This window comes from Setaria italica, chromosome I, assembly GCF_000263155.2.
Source record: "Setaria italica strain Yugu1 chromosome I, Setaria_italica_v2.0, whole genome shotgun sequence".
Classification (NCBI taxonomy): Eukaryota; Viridiplantae; Streptophyta; class Magnoliopsida; order Poales; family Poaceae; genus Setaria; species Setaria italica.
In genome coordinates, this window is record NC_028450.1 from 2,047,892 (window position 1) to 2,065,791 (window position 17,900).

At 48.4% G+C, this 17,900-nt stretch overlaps 1 protein-coding gene and 1 pseudogene across 1 annotated transcript; one reads left to right on the plus strand and one right to left on the minus strand.

The window, feature by feature from the left end:
* Nucleotides 1-7,256: 7,256 nt before the first annotated feature.
* Nucleotides 7,257-11,432, minus strand: LOC101759087 (annotated as a pseudogene).
* A 462-nt stretch (nucleotides 11,433-11,894) lies between these two features.
* LOC101759495 (shaggy-related protein kinase eta) lies at nucleotides 11,895-16,503 on the plus strand. Its single transcript, XM_004951292.3, has 12 exons — nucleotides 11,895-12,196; nucleotides 12,927-13,016; nucleotides 13,116-13,175; nucleotides 13,261-13,533; nucleotides 13,637-13,711; nucleotides 13,796-13,852; nucleotides 14,285-14,425; nucleotides 14,531-14,581; nucleotides 14,679-14,774; nucleotides 15,061-15,144; nucleotides 15,687-15,788; nucleotides 15,993-16,503. Exons 1-12 carry the CDS (start codon nucleotides 12,077-12,079, stop codon nucleotides 16,086-16,088), a joined length of 1,245 nt encoding a protein of 414 aa, XP_004951349.1. The 5' UTR covers nucleotides 11,895-12,076; the 3' UTR covers nucleotides 16,089-16,503.
* The last annotated feature ends 1,397 nt before the right edge of the window (nucleotides 16,504-17,900 follow it).

Here is a 17,900-nt window from a genome sequence, read left to right on the forward strand (position 1 = left end):
GTCACTACTGCTCGGCCCCTCCAGGAAGCGGTGACGGACAGAAAAACTCATACTCTTGGCTCTGAAAAGTAAAATAGAATCAAGCATAAATAGACGCAAAAGCGAAGCAATCAAGCCAAACGATGAAATCAAGAACTTACCAGATAAGCCGTCCTAATGAGGGAATATGCCTTTGGGCATTGCTTGTTCTTGATGACCCTGCAGAAGAACTCAATAACCCGACCGGCAACCTCTTCCTGGGTAACTTTCTGCCATGCCTCCCGGGTTGGATCCAATGGCCCCGAGTACTCATACGTGGGGTAGACCCTGTCCTTGATGGGCTGCATCAGCCTCTGGCAAAAGTTGATGCTCACAGCCTCGGTTGTGAGCCCATAAACTTTTAGGTCGGCAATCTCTTTCAACAACTGCTTTACCTGGACCATTTCCATGGAGGTCGGCTGGTTCGACCACTCCGGCGTTGTCACGGGTGCATACCGGAGGCGGACGGGCAGCTCGGGCTTCTAATTGGCAATAAGGAACCATTTCTTGTGCCACACCTTGTTTGAGTTCTTGAGCTTCAGATCAAAATACTCTTGGACCCTCTTTGGCCGCAGTGAGAATCCACACCCACCGATGACTCTCAGTACTTCCCCTTTGTCGCCACGATCTTGAGTTGGTACAGATACCGCTAGAGATCGAAATGGGGAGGAATGTTGAGGAAAGCTTCACAAAAGTGGATAAAAGCTGTGACATCCAAGATGGAGTTGGGGTTGAGATGTACCAACTCGATCTTGTAACAGTTGAGCAGTCCACGGAAGAAATCTCCTGTGGGGATTCCGAATCCGCGCTCGAAGAAGGCTGCGAAGATGACTGCCTTGGTCCTATCTTCGGTGGGAACTCTTGGCCTGTGGTCGCCTTCCATTCCAGGAGAGACTTGGGACCGAGTAAGCCCCGATCAATGAGGGCTTGGATCTTCTCCTCCATCATCACAGACTTCACCTAGTATGTGGATGGATCCGATGCCTGCTCCGCCGCCATCTTTTTGGTTTCTATCCCCTAGGACTTAGATCTGATGAAGGTGGACCTCTTTGTTCGCATATGGCGGTGCGGCGGTAGTGGATCTGGGTTACGACGGAGAAGGCGAGCGAGTCAATTTGCGGACGCGACGGCATGACCTAGGGCTATCAGACACGGCGGCGATGGTGTTGGAAATGAAAATGGAACCACGCCCCTTCAACTTTTGAAGAAGTTGATGGTGTAAACCTAAAAATGGAATCCACAAGTCCCCCATTACGGCGCACGTGATAGACAGAATCCATAGGATTTCTGTTAAGTCTCACGACGTGGTTCCGCCAGTCCTCGCGCTCGGGGGCTGGGTGCCTACCTCAGGTCGGCGTGCCTCCGTGGCTCCACTAGTCCTTGCGCTCGGGGGCTGGGCGCCTATCTCGGGTCAACGTGGCTCCGTGGCTCCACCAGTCCTCGCGCTCGGGGGCTGGGTGCCTATCTTGGGTCTGCGTGCCTCCGTGGCTTCACCAGTCCTCGCTCTCGGGGGCTGGGCGCCTATCTCGGGTCGGCATGCCTCCGTGGCTCCGCCAGTCCTCGCACTCGGGGGCTGGGCCCTATTTTGGCTATTTCAGTCCGGCGTGCCTCCACGACTCTGCCGGTCCTCACGCTCGGGGGTTGGACGCTATATTTAGATTCTTTTTTTCTACAGAAACAATACATCATTTTCTTAACCATTGGACCGATTATTTTAATCGCTTCAGTGCTCGGGAGCTACACCATATGGAGTGTGTCTTGCGACACCCTCCATGTGCTTCCCTTCGATCTACAGGATGTCAGACATCTCGAAGCTCGGCAGTCGCATAGCCATGCGCATTCAGTCACACGCCTATGGAAGCTTCAATTTTTTTTCATTTTTTGAGCACTGCGCAACCTCTCCATCACTATGATGACTCCGCAACTTTAGCCGAGTACATTACAAGCTTCATTACACATCCGTTAGGCTCCTGTTCGACTCCACATTGCTCGGGAGCTTGAGGAATAAGGGTGCCCACGGATGCCCACCGACCATAATATTGGCCGGTCTGACAAGTAGACCCCGCCCGACCATGGCGTGCGGGGCAAGGCATGAAGGACACATGGAGCACAGGTCAGGATATTAGGCGACCAGAATCCACCTAGATATTGCGGGATATACGTTGTAGTCGACTCAGATTGTTTTCCATTTAATAACTGACTAGGATTAGATCCTATCCGATTGTAACTCTAGGTCGTCAGCCTATATAAGGCGGCCTGGGACGCCCCCCCGAGGGTAACACACATCAACTCTTCACATCCCATACCAGCAATACAATCCATCAGAACATAGGATGTAGGGTATTACTTTCCGAAGTTCCGAACTGTGGTGGAACCACCTCGGATTAGCTTGATTAAGCAGAGTTAAGCCGCCTAACATGCGACACTCCTGCCTAAACCGAGTTAATACGAAGTGCCATCGGATTTCATCCGATTTAACCACTCAAACAGGATCGAGTTTATCAAACCCACACGAAGGTGAGCGGTTACAGAGAATACAACAAGTCCACTGAGTTGAACAAGTTTTTACCCATGAAATCCATCATCGGAGTTTTACAAGTTTTCAAGAAACAACAGAGGAAAACACTAGCGGAAGACTTCGTCGGGGTCGGACATCCCTGGTGAGGCCAACCGGGACATCACTGGCTCCTCTCCTCGCCGTCCGAGGAAAGATCCCACTCGACCGTCCAGCCTGCCGGGAGCTGGGGCGGCCAAGCACCAACCAGAGAGGGGTCGGAAGCAGCAACAACACCTGAAAAACAGGAGCCACAACAAGGCTGAGCTACTAAGCTCAACAAGACTTAACCGATAGGAGTAAGGATTACCCCTCCTTCTAGACATGCATGCTGTTTGGCTGAGGGGTTTGTTTGCCAAAAGCACTAAGTATCCCTATTTTCAAGTTTTAGCTCCGGTTCTAGGTTCATTTACCAGTCTAGGTTGTGCCACTTATTCTCAGCATTCATAGAACCAAACAAGATATGTAGATATAACAACAAACATTTCCATCATCAGATTCCTCATTTACTCAGGGTGACATAGCGATCAAGCAATCTCAACTGTGAGAGGCCGACGAATCGATTCGAGTTCTTTAACCATGCATGGTGAACCTAGCCTCACGACGTCCGCGCACCCGGAGGTCGCTTCCTGAGTCGGCCTTCCCCATCAATCCCCTAACCCGTGTCGGGCCCATTTCCTTTGGTGCAAGGTTCCACAGGCCCGGCCTCTGCCGTTCTGTGACCACGCTTGCCACCACGTGCGACAACTAGCAGGGGAAACTCCGTTCCAAGAACAATGGGGCGACCGCTCACGTCTAGGTTCAATCCGGTACTAGGCTTCCTCATCCCATACTAAGTATGAGGCTAGTACTTTCAAACACTTGATCACGAACACCACCACTGTCGGGCCTTAGCAAGATTTCATAGACAGACGGGGCAACCATCCGACAACCAAAAAGTTACCAAGACCCTGCCCCGTCCATCGTCCTTATAGTTATAACAGGAGAGTAATCATGCAACTCCTACAACTCGCGAGTGACAGGAAATCACTCGACTTTTACCGCTTCCTAGTTAAGCAATGCAGCTACTCGGTCCAACAGCTAGTGCTCAGATCACTGGGATAACTAAGTCATGCATCTAGGGTTTCACACAACTCCTATACGTAAATGCACAAGCATGTTACAGAAGACATGCGCAAGTCTGGCAAAACACGTAGGGTTTTCATGCAACCGGGGCTTTCCTTCAAGCAAGGAGGGCGGGAACTGCTCGACTTCAGGGGCGACTTCGACTTCTGCGGGTAGGAACTCGGCTACAGCTTCTTCTTCTGGCGCCGGGTGGAGCTCGTAGAAACCGTCGGCGAGGTGCAGCTCTATACGAATGCAATGCAAGGGTTAGCTTAGATAGTTATTTCAACAGCAACACTGGCTCGCCTGAGCCCAGAAACTTGCGACAAAGAGCAGGAGGTTATGGTGGTTCGAGAGAGCTGATGATGATCAAGAGGTAAGGGTAGGAAAAGAACTAGTGGTCTGATCCTTGAACTAGAGGATGTGATAAACTGGGGGTCCTTAGATGCAAGCGCTGAAGGGTTCCCAAGTTTTACACATACACCCTCGAGTTGAAGAAAAAGATCACAGCCAAGCCCTCGGGCGAGGCGGACAAGGGTCGGCGGAACAGATAGGGTCGGGCGAGACGGAACCGGGGTCGGGCGGATAGGAGGGGTTGGGCGAGGCGGACTGGGGTCGGCAACTCACCTTCTTCCTGAAAGGAAAGCTTGGGGTCGGAAAGAAGCGGACTTCGGGCGGAGGGACTAAGGTTTGAACAGAAGCTAAGACCGGCAATGCTCCGGCGGCAGCGCTGCTCCTTGCGGATCTCAAGAGAGCTTTTACGTAGCACGGAGGAGCAAGCTGCTGGGTGACTTGGAGAAAACTGAGAGAGAACTGAGAGAAGAACTCCTCAAGATCGGGGTGGGTGGCGCTATGAGCTTGAGCAGAGAGCGAGAGAAGGCTGAAGGCAACAAGGGCGGAGGGAACTCCGGCGACGGGGGCATTCTTTTTATAGCTGCTGGAGCAGAGGAAAAGGAAACGGCGCGGAGAGAGAGAAGGGGAGCGGCGCGAAGGCCGGGGAGAGGCAATGGAGTGCTCTGCCGGGGCGGCGATTGAGCGAAGAGGGTGGTGGTGCAGAACTCCGGGGGTGACACTAGCGATCATTGCGTTCTGCCGGCAGGGCGGCGTAGGAGCGGGTAGACTGGTGGTTGGGATTTGGCGGAAAGCGTGCGTCGTCGTGCGGAAGATTTGATAGAAGCGACCGGTTTAACGGCGCTAGAATCGAGGGCGCACAGGTGAGAAGACAGGCAGCTTGCGGGCGCGGGCGAGAGCGCGGAACAACAGATTGTCGGGCGGCTTCTGACAAGGCGGGGGAAAGGAGCTGTCGCGGCCGCGGTCGGGGTTGGCGGTGGAGGAATCGTCGTGTAGCGGCGACCAGGTGGCGCGACTGTGGCTGAAAGGACGGAAAAGACGGGCGACCTCGGGCTCTAGGGCCGGGATCTGGCGGCGTGATGATGAGCGCGGGAGGCGAGGCTCTGCAGAAAGGGGTGCAGAGGGCTTCCGCTGCCATTGGGGAAAGGGGGCGCGGGAACCCACTCGGTCGCTGGCCAGAGACAAAACTTGAGCGGCGGGCGTCGGAGAAAACGAGCCGCGCGGCAGGAAGACTCTGAGGCAGCCATGCAACTCGAGTGCGGCCGTCGCGGGGAATCTGGAAAAGATCTTGCGGTTTCACCGGTGGATAGATCGGACGGGTGAGGAAGATTAGCGGAATTCGACGGTGGGCTGAGCTCGCCGGGGTCGGGAGAGGAGCGAAGCGGGAAGGGGTCGGATCTCAGGGGTCGGGACCAGGCGGATAGCTGAGCACTCAGGCGCGGTCAAGCAAGACAGATGACTAGGATTAAGGGCTGCGATCAAGACTAACTGGAAAGGCTTAGGGATCGGTCGTTACACGAACCTATCTAAACCTTGCGCCCTTGTGTAACCATTCGAGCTCTTGGTCTTGCGATCTCCCCCACATACAAATCTACCACCTGGGTAACCTCCTGATGACTGCCGATCACTAAATCCGATAATTATTTTTGTTTCAACATTGTACTTATGTTATTTATGTAAAGCAACATAAGTAATTAACACAACACATATTTGTCAACATCCAATACGAATTTCTCAATATCGAACAGACTTTCATGAGTAAAAATTCTACATTCTACATGCATGTATAAACTAAAAAACTCTCCATTCATCCTTGCTCTAAAAAGTACAAAATTCTCTAGTTACAAAGCATAAAACATAGAATACTAATTATGAGAGGACGGAGGATGAAGTTCCTAACATTTAGAATAGTTGGAAGAATGAAATCTTCCCAAATTGTGGGAAAAAGGGTAGCACCTCCCCTAGGTCGCCATGGGAGTGAAGAAGCCCAAGCTCTCGGTCAAATAGTTGAACTCGGACTCGGGGAGGAAGAAGAAGGTTATTTTATAGTTTGTACGTCAGTATCGATTGGTGGCTCTAACCGGTACTAAATTGTGACATTTAGTACCGGCTGAAGCTAACAACCGGTACACACGTGCATGAACATCATTTAGTACCAGTTGAAGCTACCAGCCGGTACTAAATGGCTTCCATGGAAATCTAGCCATTGACCACCCGGTCCCCATGCCGCCATTTAGTACCGTTAGAGGCTCCAAGCCGGTACTACAGGGCTCCGATGGTACTGTACGTGACGACCAGTACTAATGCCGCGCTTTAGTGATGAAAGGCGTATTACTAATGTGTTGAACGAATGTTCAGTTTTTCAGTAGTACTGTTACCTAGGGCGTCTGGTGTTGATGTGACAATGACAGTTCTGGGTCACGATGATGAGCCAAAATGTGGCGGCCAATGGCCATGCCCATCCATCGTGTCACACTCGCACGGTTGTTTGGTTGCGCGATCATCGCAAGATCGAACGCAAGCGCGGCAAAATGTGATTAGGGGACGGCTCTCGTCACGCCGCCGATGTGATCGATTTGCATGGCGGGCTGCCCGGCTGTATAACTGCTAGTTGCCGAACGTTGCGTTGCGTGGTCAGATCGGAGTTGATTGAGCCGAGCGGTTTGCTCAACGGAAGCGGACGTGTCGGTGTTGGTTTGCAGCACCAGCCGATGGTCCTCGCCGCTACTCTTATTTTGTTGTTTGCTCCTTCCTTCCTTTGAAATTGTAGATTTTATTTAGTATTTCTAGATACATATATTTTATTATTCATCTAGATATATACTATATTTAAAATAGATATACAATAAAAATTATAAATTTAAAAATGATAAAACAACATGCAATTTGAAAAGGACCGGAGCGAAGCAAGTGCCTGGTCAAGTTGGGCCGCATCGGAGCGCCAGAAGCAGAAGGCCCAATAATGTCAGCGTTTATGTGCCGGAATGGACTGAGCCAATGTAAAAGGATAGCGCGTTGTGGCGTGAGTCTGCCTGTGCCGTGCGCGCACAAGGAGAGAATGGCAATAGGACAAGAGAGACAGTCTCACAAGAAACTTGTGACACAATTCTGAGCTCCTTCGATTTTAGTTCCTCTCCAATCCCAATTGCTGTTCGTCACCTCGATTCCCCTTGCTCCCTTGCAAATATTGGCAGGGCGAGTACGTGTGTTCTTAAACTACAGCAGACACTTGCAAATATTGGCGACCACAAATCTTTGCGCAAAACAAATCTTATGAGCTTAACTGTAAAATTTAAGTTAAACCCGCGCCACTATACAAACCTTTGTCACTGATTTAGAAGAAAGAACCCCTATACCAACTTTCAGATCGAATATATACGGATGAAGAACCAAACTACGTGGCAATGGATGCCAAGCTATATCTTGGGCTCCATGTTGAGCTTCCGTCGCCTCGACAAGAAGTACCAAACCACGGCGGAGACAATGGCGGCCGCGGCGGCCACCGACCCCAGCACCGCGAGCAGTATCACCAGCCACGACGTGCCCTTCTTCCCGCCGCGCGGGAACCTGTCCACCGTCAGGTCCCACCCACTGACGCCGACGAAGATATCGCTGACCGATGCGGCGAAGAAGCCGACGAACGCGGTCTGGGTGGTGCCTCTGCCGACGAGGCTGAGCGGCACGTCGAGGAGGGCACCGGGAGGCCTGGCCTCGCCGGCGCCGGCGACGCGCACGGACAGGCGGTGCGCGGCGGTGTCGTACTCGATCCGCACGGCGCGGGCTGGCGCCGCGCCGGCGGGCGTGACGGTGACGTTGAGCCCGACGTTCGGGTCGTCGGGGCCGTACGACCTCACCGCGGCCACCTCGACGGCCGCGAGGCCGCTGGAGGCGTTGGGCGCGGCGGCGGAGCCGCTGGCGTCGCCGCGGAGGCCGGTCGCGGCGTTGATGGTCGGGAAGCGGTCGAGGAGGACGGCGAACGCGACGGGGGCGGCGCCGCGGAGCGTGAAGCTGGTGTTGAAGGACGCCTCGCGGCGGTCCACCGCGGTCGGTGGCGCGGCGGCTCCGGCTCCGGCGCCGGCGCGCCAGACGTAGACGGTTTAAGAGAGGAGCAGGAAGCCCTCGGAGCTGTTGAGCTCCGGGTAGAGCCGCTCGGGGCGGAAGAGGAGGGAGGCCGGCGCGAGCACCGACGAGTTGGTGGCCACCACGAGCGCGTCCGTCGTGGCGGCGTCGAAGGCCGGGAAGCTGTAGGCGTCCACGTCCTCGCCGCCCGCGGACGCCGCCGCGACCGTGGCGCGGGCGGCGATGGTCGCGGCGACGGCGGCGCAGAGCAGCAGGGCGGCTAGCTCCCGCGGCGCCGCGCGGAGCGGCTGAGGAAGACGGCTGATGCGTGCTGGACTGGTCTGCGGAGCTGCAGGCCGACGCGGTCTGCAGCTGGATGGACACCGACCATACATTACTACATACGTGCCACCAGGCACCAGCAGCAGCCCCCTTTGCTGGCTCCGGCTCCGCCCGGATACTGTAGCTTTCCCATTTGTTTGTTGGGCTCGTTGATGATCCGGACTTGGACACTTGACTGGCTGGCATTTGTTTCGCGCTGGGCTTTTGCTGTTCGGCCCTTCTGCCTGGATTAGGCCTGCATCGCTTCATTCGGGTGGGCCATGTCAGGACTCCTCCTCGACAATATATATGGAGGCCTGCATGATAATTGATAAACGCGCAGCATCAGCAGCCTTTTTTAACACCATGCTCATCATCTCTTTTTTTCCTATCAAAAAGAACAGCTCATTTGTTTTCTCCTCTGAAGAAATACGAAGCTCGCGCGCTAAACAACTTCTTTAAGTTCTTATGCGTAGTCTAATATGATAATTATGGATCCTCTGCCTAGAATTCAACGGACGAACTGAACGGGAAAAAGGAACAGGAGAACTTGACCACACTCTGCTAATGTAATAAAATATTGGAGGTGCCATGTGCTAAGCTAAGGATGTATTTTGATTGTTCAAGAGAGAAGATTGGTGGAAAAGGAAGTGACATCTCTCATCTTTTCTTGTTTCTCTTGCTCCGTTGTTAATGCCTAAAATTAGGCTTGCTCCTTTTATTCTCAACGTACTATTGTTTTATGTGATGGGAGAAGGTAGCATAGTAGTATGACGCCATATCAGACAGAGCCAAAATAGTAGTCCTCAGTCTATTTTTGTAAAAAAAAAAAAATAGGACGTGGCTAGCTAGATTATCACGAGTGTCATGTCCGATCAAACTAAGATAAGTTCTTGCTCTAATATTGAAATCTCATGCAAAATGGGGGACCGTCCAGTCTTGTCCGTGGACAATGCCACGTGACTATATTAAATTTTCTTAGAATTTGTCAAACGATACTAAGGAAACTAAAACAACCTAGAATTCTCTACCATAAACAATATTAATCCGTTGTCACGAAACAACATTAATACTCCAAGTCGTTCTTCAATCTTCATCACCCAACCTATGAGGTGGGTGGTAATATCCTTTTCATTCATATTCTCAATCAACAAAGAGTTTTGACTTGTACTTTCGCAAGAATTCCATTGGTTCTACCTATGCCCCCACGGAGGTAGATTAGAAATCTCCATCATACATCCTAAACAATATCAAAGATCCCTTGGAAATAAAACAACTCCATCTGCGAAGTTCCTCCATATCACCTTTCACACTCACCTTCGCACAATTGAGGCTGTGAACGGTAAACCCGAAAGCTGCAGCGCCCTTCAGTTTTTTAGGACTTAGCTAGATAATTATGAGTGTTTGTGTCTAAGTCCTTGCTCTAATACTAAAATCTCACGCAAAATGGTGATTGTTCAGTCAATACCAACCATATCTTGACCATAGATATTACTATGTAACTATATGAAATTATCCTTAGAATTTGTCAAATGAAGCAAAGGGAATTAAAAACGACCTTAGAATTCTCTATCAGAAACAATATTAAGCCACCATTATGAAACTTCATCAATGCTCTAATTAAGTCATTCTTCACCACCTAACCTATGAGGTGGATTGTAATATCCTTTTGATTTCATATTCTCAATCAGTAAATATTTTTTACTTATACTTGCACAACAATTCCATCATTGTGCTTGTGACCCCACGGATCATAAATCCTAAACAACATCAAAGGTCCCTTGAAAAAACAACTCCACCTGGCGAGGCAACTCCACGTCACCATTCAAGCGCCGTTGAGGCCCGCCGCGACGGTAAGGCAGTTTCAACCCTCCACGTCGTCCAGTGTTCATAAAATTTATTAGGGTGCCACCAAAAGTAAAAATCTGATGCGGCATGGCTCTCATGCACGAAACCAAGTCGTCGCTTGCACCGAGACGCACGAAACGACCGAGTGTTTCCACCCCTAAAATTTAGTCCCGTAAATATAGACTATTTACAAAATCTAATGCACAGACGGAGACTAAACGACGAGATGAATCTATTAATCCTAATTAGTTCATGATTTAACAATGTGATGCTATAGTTACTAATGATGAATTAATTAAGCTTAATAAATTTATCTCGCTGTTATAGTTACTAATGATGAATTAATTATGCTTAATAAATTTGTCTCGCTGTTTACCTTCCATCCATACAATTAGTTTTATAATTAAGCCAATCTAATTTACTTCTAAATATATATTTGATGTGACACGAATTAAACTTTACATCGAGGAACAAGACACCCCAATTTTTTCGGTGGGGGGGCGAACCTTCGTTTCTTCCGCACGCACTTTCCCCTTCCTCCCGATCTGCTGCGCCCGTCCTCAAATCGACCACCTGTGCTCCAATCGGCGGCGGCCTTCCTGCCGTCGGTGGTGCCACATGGCCTGGTGGTGCTTCCCCTCCAGGCGTCCATCCTCCAGTTCTTGGTGTCAATGCACGGTGGCCGGCGCCCCCAGTTGATTCGTCTCCTGGACGCACAAATCGACCATCCTGCAATCCAAAATTTAAGCTCTACTTCTAGGATAGAAGTCCTTGCTTACCAAATCTCCACACTACTATCAGGATGGACCTCCTAATCGCTGCAGATAGAGGCCTAAAAAGGATGGGATCTTAGCTCCATGGGGGATCGAGCTTCTCCCTGTCCGAATCGATCTCCTTTCGTCCAGGATTGAGCTTCTCCCATCCTGGATTGAGCTAGTCAATGGAGAGCAGGTGGAGGAGAAGAGGAAAAATAATGTTTGCTGGAGGAGGAAGAGGAGGTCAGAGGAGGCATTGGTGGGACTGGTGTAGCTTGCTTTCTTTTACTGTATAAGAAGATAAGGAAGTGGGTGTAGCATCAATTTTTTTCCTCGTTTGTTTGGATGGAGGCATAACAGTATTCCATTTTTTATTAGCAAAAATGAAATCGCACAGTTTATCCGAGTGTTCAGCGAATTGTCGTGTTGCAAGAGTTACCGCAGTTAATCCTATCTATTTGTTGAGCATGCAAGAAATAATCAATTTACTTATCTTGGAAGATACGAGGTGGTAGTGTTTACGTTCATATTTTATTATTCTCTCTCGTCTAGAAATCACCCGCAGACATCATGGTTGGGACTGTCCGTCTTTTTTTTTTCAAGACCGGCTTGGCCCCACCAGCCCAAGAGAGAGAGACAGGGGAGCAAGGGAGAGCCAGACTGACACATTGACCATGTCCCCCACCCCCCACTACCAAACCCCATTCTTCCACCTCGTAGTCCTCGGAATCACAAATACGTCCATCCAGGGACACAATTGTAAAAGTTGCACAGAGACGTCAACACCGGCGCGGTATTCACGTAAAGTGCCCGTCCTTGTCCGGAAAAATGCCTCCTTCCCGTAGCAGCGTAGTGGGTGGCGGAGGACGGGAATAAAAAACATGTTGGGAAAAAAAGGCGAGGGGCGGGTCTCATGGCGCTGCCTCGCTAGCCAAGCCGCCCTCCCTCCCCCAACCTCCTCACCGAGGAGAGAGAGAGGGTAGAGAGAGAGAGAGAGAGAGGACAGAGGAGAGAGAGAGGGGAGGTCCATTTCCGCGTCGTCTCCGCCCGCAGCCCCACCCTCCACATGGCCGCTCTGCCGGGTGGGGCCCACGCCGCCGGCGCCGCGGACCCGATGCAGGTGGACCAGCCGCGCCCCGCCGCCGCCGGCGCAGCAGCGGCAGCGCCCGCCACCGCTGACGCCAAGGTGAGCCGATTTTCCTCCGCCGAGGGCGCGTGGTTCCGGCGACCCGGAGCGGTCGCGCCGGCCTCCCCCACGGATCTCTCTGAGCCTGCGTTCCATTTTTTTTCCTCTCGCTGTTTGGCTGTTCCCGCGTTCGATCCGCGCGTAGATCTGCGCCGGGCGCCGCGAGGCTAGGGGTGGTCGCGTCCCCACATCCCCCGCGCGCGATTTCTCTGGGGATCAGGTAGTTGGAGGTGGAGGAGCATAGCGTTGCTTGCCAGGGGAGGAGATGCGCTGCCTTCCTTTGGTCTGGTCTTTGCGTGCGCGCTATGCAAGCTTCTAGCCCCCTGCTTCAGCCAGACCGGTTGGCTTGGCATGCCGCCCTGGGCCACCTTTGCAAGTGTTTGCTCCTGTATACTGCTGTATACTAGGTAATCATGACTTAGGTGTTCCAAACGGGGGAATCAGACTAGCTAATTCCCTTTTTTTTTTAGATGATTACAACAGTTAATCTAGCTCTTGTGGCAAAGGCGTAGCGCGATTAGCACATAGGACGCTTACGTTGAATGTTTTGTCCTGTTGGGATTCTAGTTTTGTTGTGTGGATAAGGCTTTCATGAACGGTGGACTTTCCATTTCAAGCAAGCCCAGTTTGTGCAAGGCCAGCCAGGCTGCGATTCAGCAGTTCCACTGCTTTGTGACCATTGGTGTTCGGCTATATGATGCCTTTTCTTATGGATTTTACTTCGTTACAGCATGCTGGTTCTATGATTGAAGGGGGCGATCCAGTCACTGGTCACATAATCTCAACAACCATTGGAGGCAAGAATGGAGAGCCTAAAAGGGTAATTTTTAGCAAACCCAGAAGTCACAGGGCATTATTGAACTCTATGCACACAATGATCTCTTTCCTAACTTGGGCTGTATGCTTTTGTGCTTCTTAGACTATCAGCTACATGGCAGAGAGAGTTGTGGGAACTGGATCATTCGGAATCGTCTTCCAGGTATAGTGCTGGTTGCTTTGGTGCATACCGCTTCCTGAGTTGTTTGTAATTGCCCTGATTGCATTTTTTGTTGCATGGATGGTAGGCTAAATGTCTGGAGACTGGTGAGACTGTTGCAATTAAGAAGGTTTTACAGGACAAGCGTTACAAGAATAGGGAGCTGCAAATCATGCGATCCATGGATCACTGCAATGTTGTCTCCTTGAAGCATTGCTTCTTCTCTACCACAAGCAGAGATGAACTTTTCCTTAACTTGGTGATGGAGTTCGTTCCCGAGTCACTATATCGTGTGTTGAAGCATTACAGCAATATGAACCAGAGGATGCCGCTTATATATGTCAAGTTATACACGTACCAGGTAAGAAAGTCACCTATATTCTTTTGGAATGTTTACTGCTCTTTCTTGATAAATCTACAATAGTTTGGATGTGATTTTAGTTTTCCTTGGTCTTTTTATGCAGATATTTCGGGGTTTAGCCTATATTCACACTGTACCAGGTGTTTGCCACAGGGATGTGAAACCTCAGAATCTTTTGGTATGTCCTTTCCATACTTTTGAATTTGGTCTCACAGCATCTTAATTCTTAATTAAGATGATATTCACTTCATTGGTTTTATAGGTTGATCCTCTGACTCACCAAGTGAAGATATGTGATTTTGGGAGCGCCAAAATGTTGGTAAGCAAATGCAATATGCAGGCTTGTAGCTTTTCTACAGCTAATTAGATCAGAGTTATCCTGTATTGTTTTAAAGATGTTACTCATCAGTTTGATTTGCATGCATCTTTTGGTGGTAAAGTAGCTTCCTTTTGTTATTGAAAGTTTCTATTGATTCTCAAACTTAGGATGCTAGGTTTTAGAGAAAATTCCTTGTAAACTACTGGATAATGAAATCCTTGCCTTTGAGGATGTGTCTGGACTCAAACTTAAGCAAGTGCTTGAGTGGCATATTAAGGGATGAGAGATTAATCCAGCATCACACTCACACCTGAATCGCCTTGTCTTTTACTGCTGATTTAATGCAAGCCATTTTGTAGTTTTTCAAGCTTCTATATACACGCAACTATATTCTGTACTCATTTTCCATATTTTAAATCACAATCTGATCAGGTCAAAGGTGAAGCAAACATATCATATATATGCTCACGTTATTACCGTGCTCCAGAGCTCATATTTGGGGCGACTGAGTACACAACATCAATTGATATCTGGTCAGCTGGATGTGTTCTCGCTGAGCTGCTGCTTGGCCAGGTTAGTTCCTGTTCCCAGCTTTCCCACAGATCTGCCTATTGTTATGTATCCATCTGAGCAGCAAACTTAGAACTAAGCATCTTTCTGTTAAAATTATTCTATCAGCCTCTCTTCCCTGGTGAAAGTGCTGTGGATCAGCTTGTTGAGATAATAAAGGTACTTTGTCGTTCTATTAGTTCTAAAGAAATGTACTCAGTAGTGTTTTTTTTAATAAAAAAATTCCATGCATCGAATGAATTTGCTTTGATGGCAGGTTCTTGGTACTCCAACACGTGAGGAAATCCGATGCATGAATCCGAACTACACTGAATTTAGATTTCCTCAGATCAAAGCTCATCCATGGCACAAGGTATGTGAAAATTTGTTTGTCAATTTTTTCTGAAGAAAAAATGTGGGGGAGTTCCCCACAGCGCTTCAATTTAAAAGATATAAAAGCAATATATACAGGTTGTTCAGAGGTACTTACAGAGAGAAAAGAGAGAGATGGGGAACGGTAATACTCCCTCTGTTCTGATTTATATGAGGTTAGCTCAAATTTGAGCTAAGCAACATCAAATAAAAAAGAACGGAGGGAGTATTATACAACATTATCTAGCCATTGGAAAACTAAAACTGAAATACCTTTCCTGTTTCAGATTTTCCACAAGCGGATGCCTCCAGAAGCTATAGATCTTGCTTCACGTCTGCTCCAGTATTCACCAAATCTACGATGCACTGCTGTGAGTTCCCCTCCCCCCTCTTGACTGATTCTAGTCAACTAAAGGAGCCATCTACCTATCAATGATTGCCAACATTAGTAATGACATTAATTGTTTCTTCCTAGTTGGTTGGTCATGTTCGTCCCATCACTTTCTAATTAGCTGTTAAATGTTCCGATCATCTCAATTTATGTGTATAAAGCTAGTACTGATGATTGGATATGATGTCACCTTTATAATTTTTTTTCCATACTATCTCATGAGTTTTGGAACCGACCTTCTTAGTGGGAAGACAATGTTTCACTTTATACCATCCAAAATGAAAGACTTCTCTGTGAGTTTTTCACCTATTGGAATTGACTGCCAAGTGTTAAATCCTATGCTGTGAACATCCTCCCCTTCGATTAGAAAATGATAATTATTGAACTTGAAAAGGTATCTGTATGCTGAGTTTTTTTAAGAGGACAAATGGACAATGATTTAATGCATCAAGTTTGAGATCCCTAACCACTCGTGCTGCTCCTCTGTGCTGATTTTATTGCTAATTCTTGCAATGCTTGCAGCTTGAAGCGTGTGCACATCCATTCTTTGATGAGTTGAGAGAACCACATGCAAGGTTGCCAAACGGACGGCCATTTCCTCCACTGTTCAACTTCAAACAGGAGGTAAGTAGTTTCAAGATTGATACACCTTATTATGTTTGTCATGTGCTTTTTATTTGAGAAACTAGGCAAACCAGTTGTGCCATTGTAGTTGTGTTTGATGGAGTGATAATTTCAGCGTGCAGTTGACAAATTGCCTAGCTGACAATAAAAAACAGATGCTTTTCTGTATATAGAAGATACCAACATTTTTCTGTTAATTTGCAGCTAGCAAATGCTTCCCCGGAGCTCATCAACAGGTTGATCCCAGACCATGCTAGGCGGCATCTTGGGCTCACTTTCTTGCCCGCAACTGGACCATAGGGAAGGTTGTACGGTGTTCTACCTTGCACTTCCTATGCTTCTATGTGCCGAAGGGCAACCTGCATGTTCTCACATTTAAGGTGTAGAATCTGACCATTATTGGAAAGCCAAACGTGAGCTGGCGCCAATGTGTTGCATAATGGGAGGTGGTGTCTTTCGCGCAGCCAGCCATTGTTGCTTGTTTTAATGCTTCATCCAATTTAGCCTAAGTAGTGGGAGAGGGGGAGGGGGAGGTGTATTGTTAAGCCATTTGAAGGAATTCAATCTCTACTATCGTATTACTTTCTCCAATGTTAATGTTGTAGTGCGCCTGTAAGTGTTCCATATCCCTGGGTGTCAGTCAATGTAATTCTGTAAATGTTATTGATGGGAAAATTATCTTGTGTTATGGTAATTATCATGTCATTTATCCTTCGCCTCGCCAACTCCACTCGCATATAACCTGTTTTACAGGAATCACGTAAATTGTTTCATTTTCAATTTCAATCTGGTTGAGCATGGATTGTGCAATTGTTTGCTATCATTTCCGCTGGCATCCTGCAAATGGGGTTTATCAGAAGATATTGCCATCCTAAATATGAATTTCCAATCCTTTCTATGTTACATGGATATGGATGATCTGACCCTGGATGAACTGTCTTGGAAAGATCATGAAATAGGCATGTGTCTAGTGCAAAGCAGAAGAGCCAACAAAGCTATAATGGGGGAATAAAAGGCACAGGTGAGGGCGAATGGGTTCTGTCGGCTACGGGCGTGGTCCACCGGCGATTGATTCTGTTCGTTAGCGTGGTTGAGCAAGCCGCCACTTGTTCGCTTTATCGCTGACGCCGACACCGTGATACACCTGCTCAGTTTTCTGTCTCAACGGCTTTTGGAGTTGACCTGTCATCAGCCTACAAGTTGCTAAAGGCAGGCAGTTGTTTTCCTCTTTGAAGGTTTATTGATTTCACACTGGTCGATACTTGAATCTGATACGTTGTCTCCGTGCATAATTTTCAGTGTTCTTTCCATGGTCAATTATCACGACGAGATGTTGCGATTGAAAAATCAACAGTGCTGCAGGACAGGTTTCCAAGTGAAGCAGGTGGAGGCGTGGAGCTATGGATTCCGTCAGTTGAGTAAGGCCTGTTTTTGCTTTTGAGCTTTTTTAAAAAAAAAGGTGCTGCTGAATTTTTTTTCCTAAAAAATCAACACTAGCTTTTAGAAGATGTATTTAGCTTTCTAGACTCAAAAAGCTACGAAAAACTTGGAAAACTGAGTTTTTCATCTTTTCATATAAACTCGACTTTTTTGAGTTTTTAACTTTTCGAAAGCTGTACGAGAAATTTACCGTTTGTTTGAGCTTCTGACTTTTTACGCTGATAAGCTGCTAGGAAGCTCAAATAACCTGAAGCTTATTTGGGGCTTGTGGATTCGTACCAGGCTTAGCACTTTTAATCTCCCCTTTCTATTAATCTTTTGGAAAATGCATCCCCCGGAACCCACCAAGATGCTGGTCGCTGGGCGTATGGTACTTTTGAGCGTGAAGGGGCAGGGAAAGCCACCACGTAGCAAAGTAAAGTTGGTGCCTTGGCGTTTTGTCGAACAGATTATGTGCATGCATGAGAACCATAGCATATGCTTCACTTATTCAAAACGTCAAGCATACGAGCTTCTAAAGACGATTTACTCGCTGCAATTAATCCGCTACAACTACTCCAAGTTTTGCTGATGCAAACAATTAGGGACCGGATACCAGGAGCTAAACTTTAACCCTATCACATCGAATTAGGAGGACTAAACATGAGCTAATTATAAAACTAATTGCAAAAT

Bases quoted from the DNA above. Each gene is read 5' to 3' on its own strand.
- LOC101759495 (XM_004951292.3), top strand. From the start codon at position 12,077: ATGGCCGCTCTGCCGGGTGGGGCCCACGCCGCCGGCGCCGCGGACCCG. The intron at 13,017-13,115 runs GTAATTTTTAGC...TGTGCTTCTTAG, and splicing joins AGAATGGAGAGCCTAAAAGG to ACTATCAGCTACATGGCAGA. The intron at 13,176-13,260 runs GTATAGTGCTGG...CATGGATGGTAG, and splicing joins CATTCGGAATCGTCTTCCAG to GCTAAATGTCTGGAGACTGG.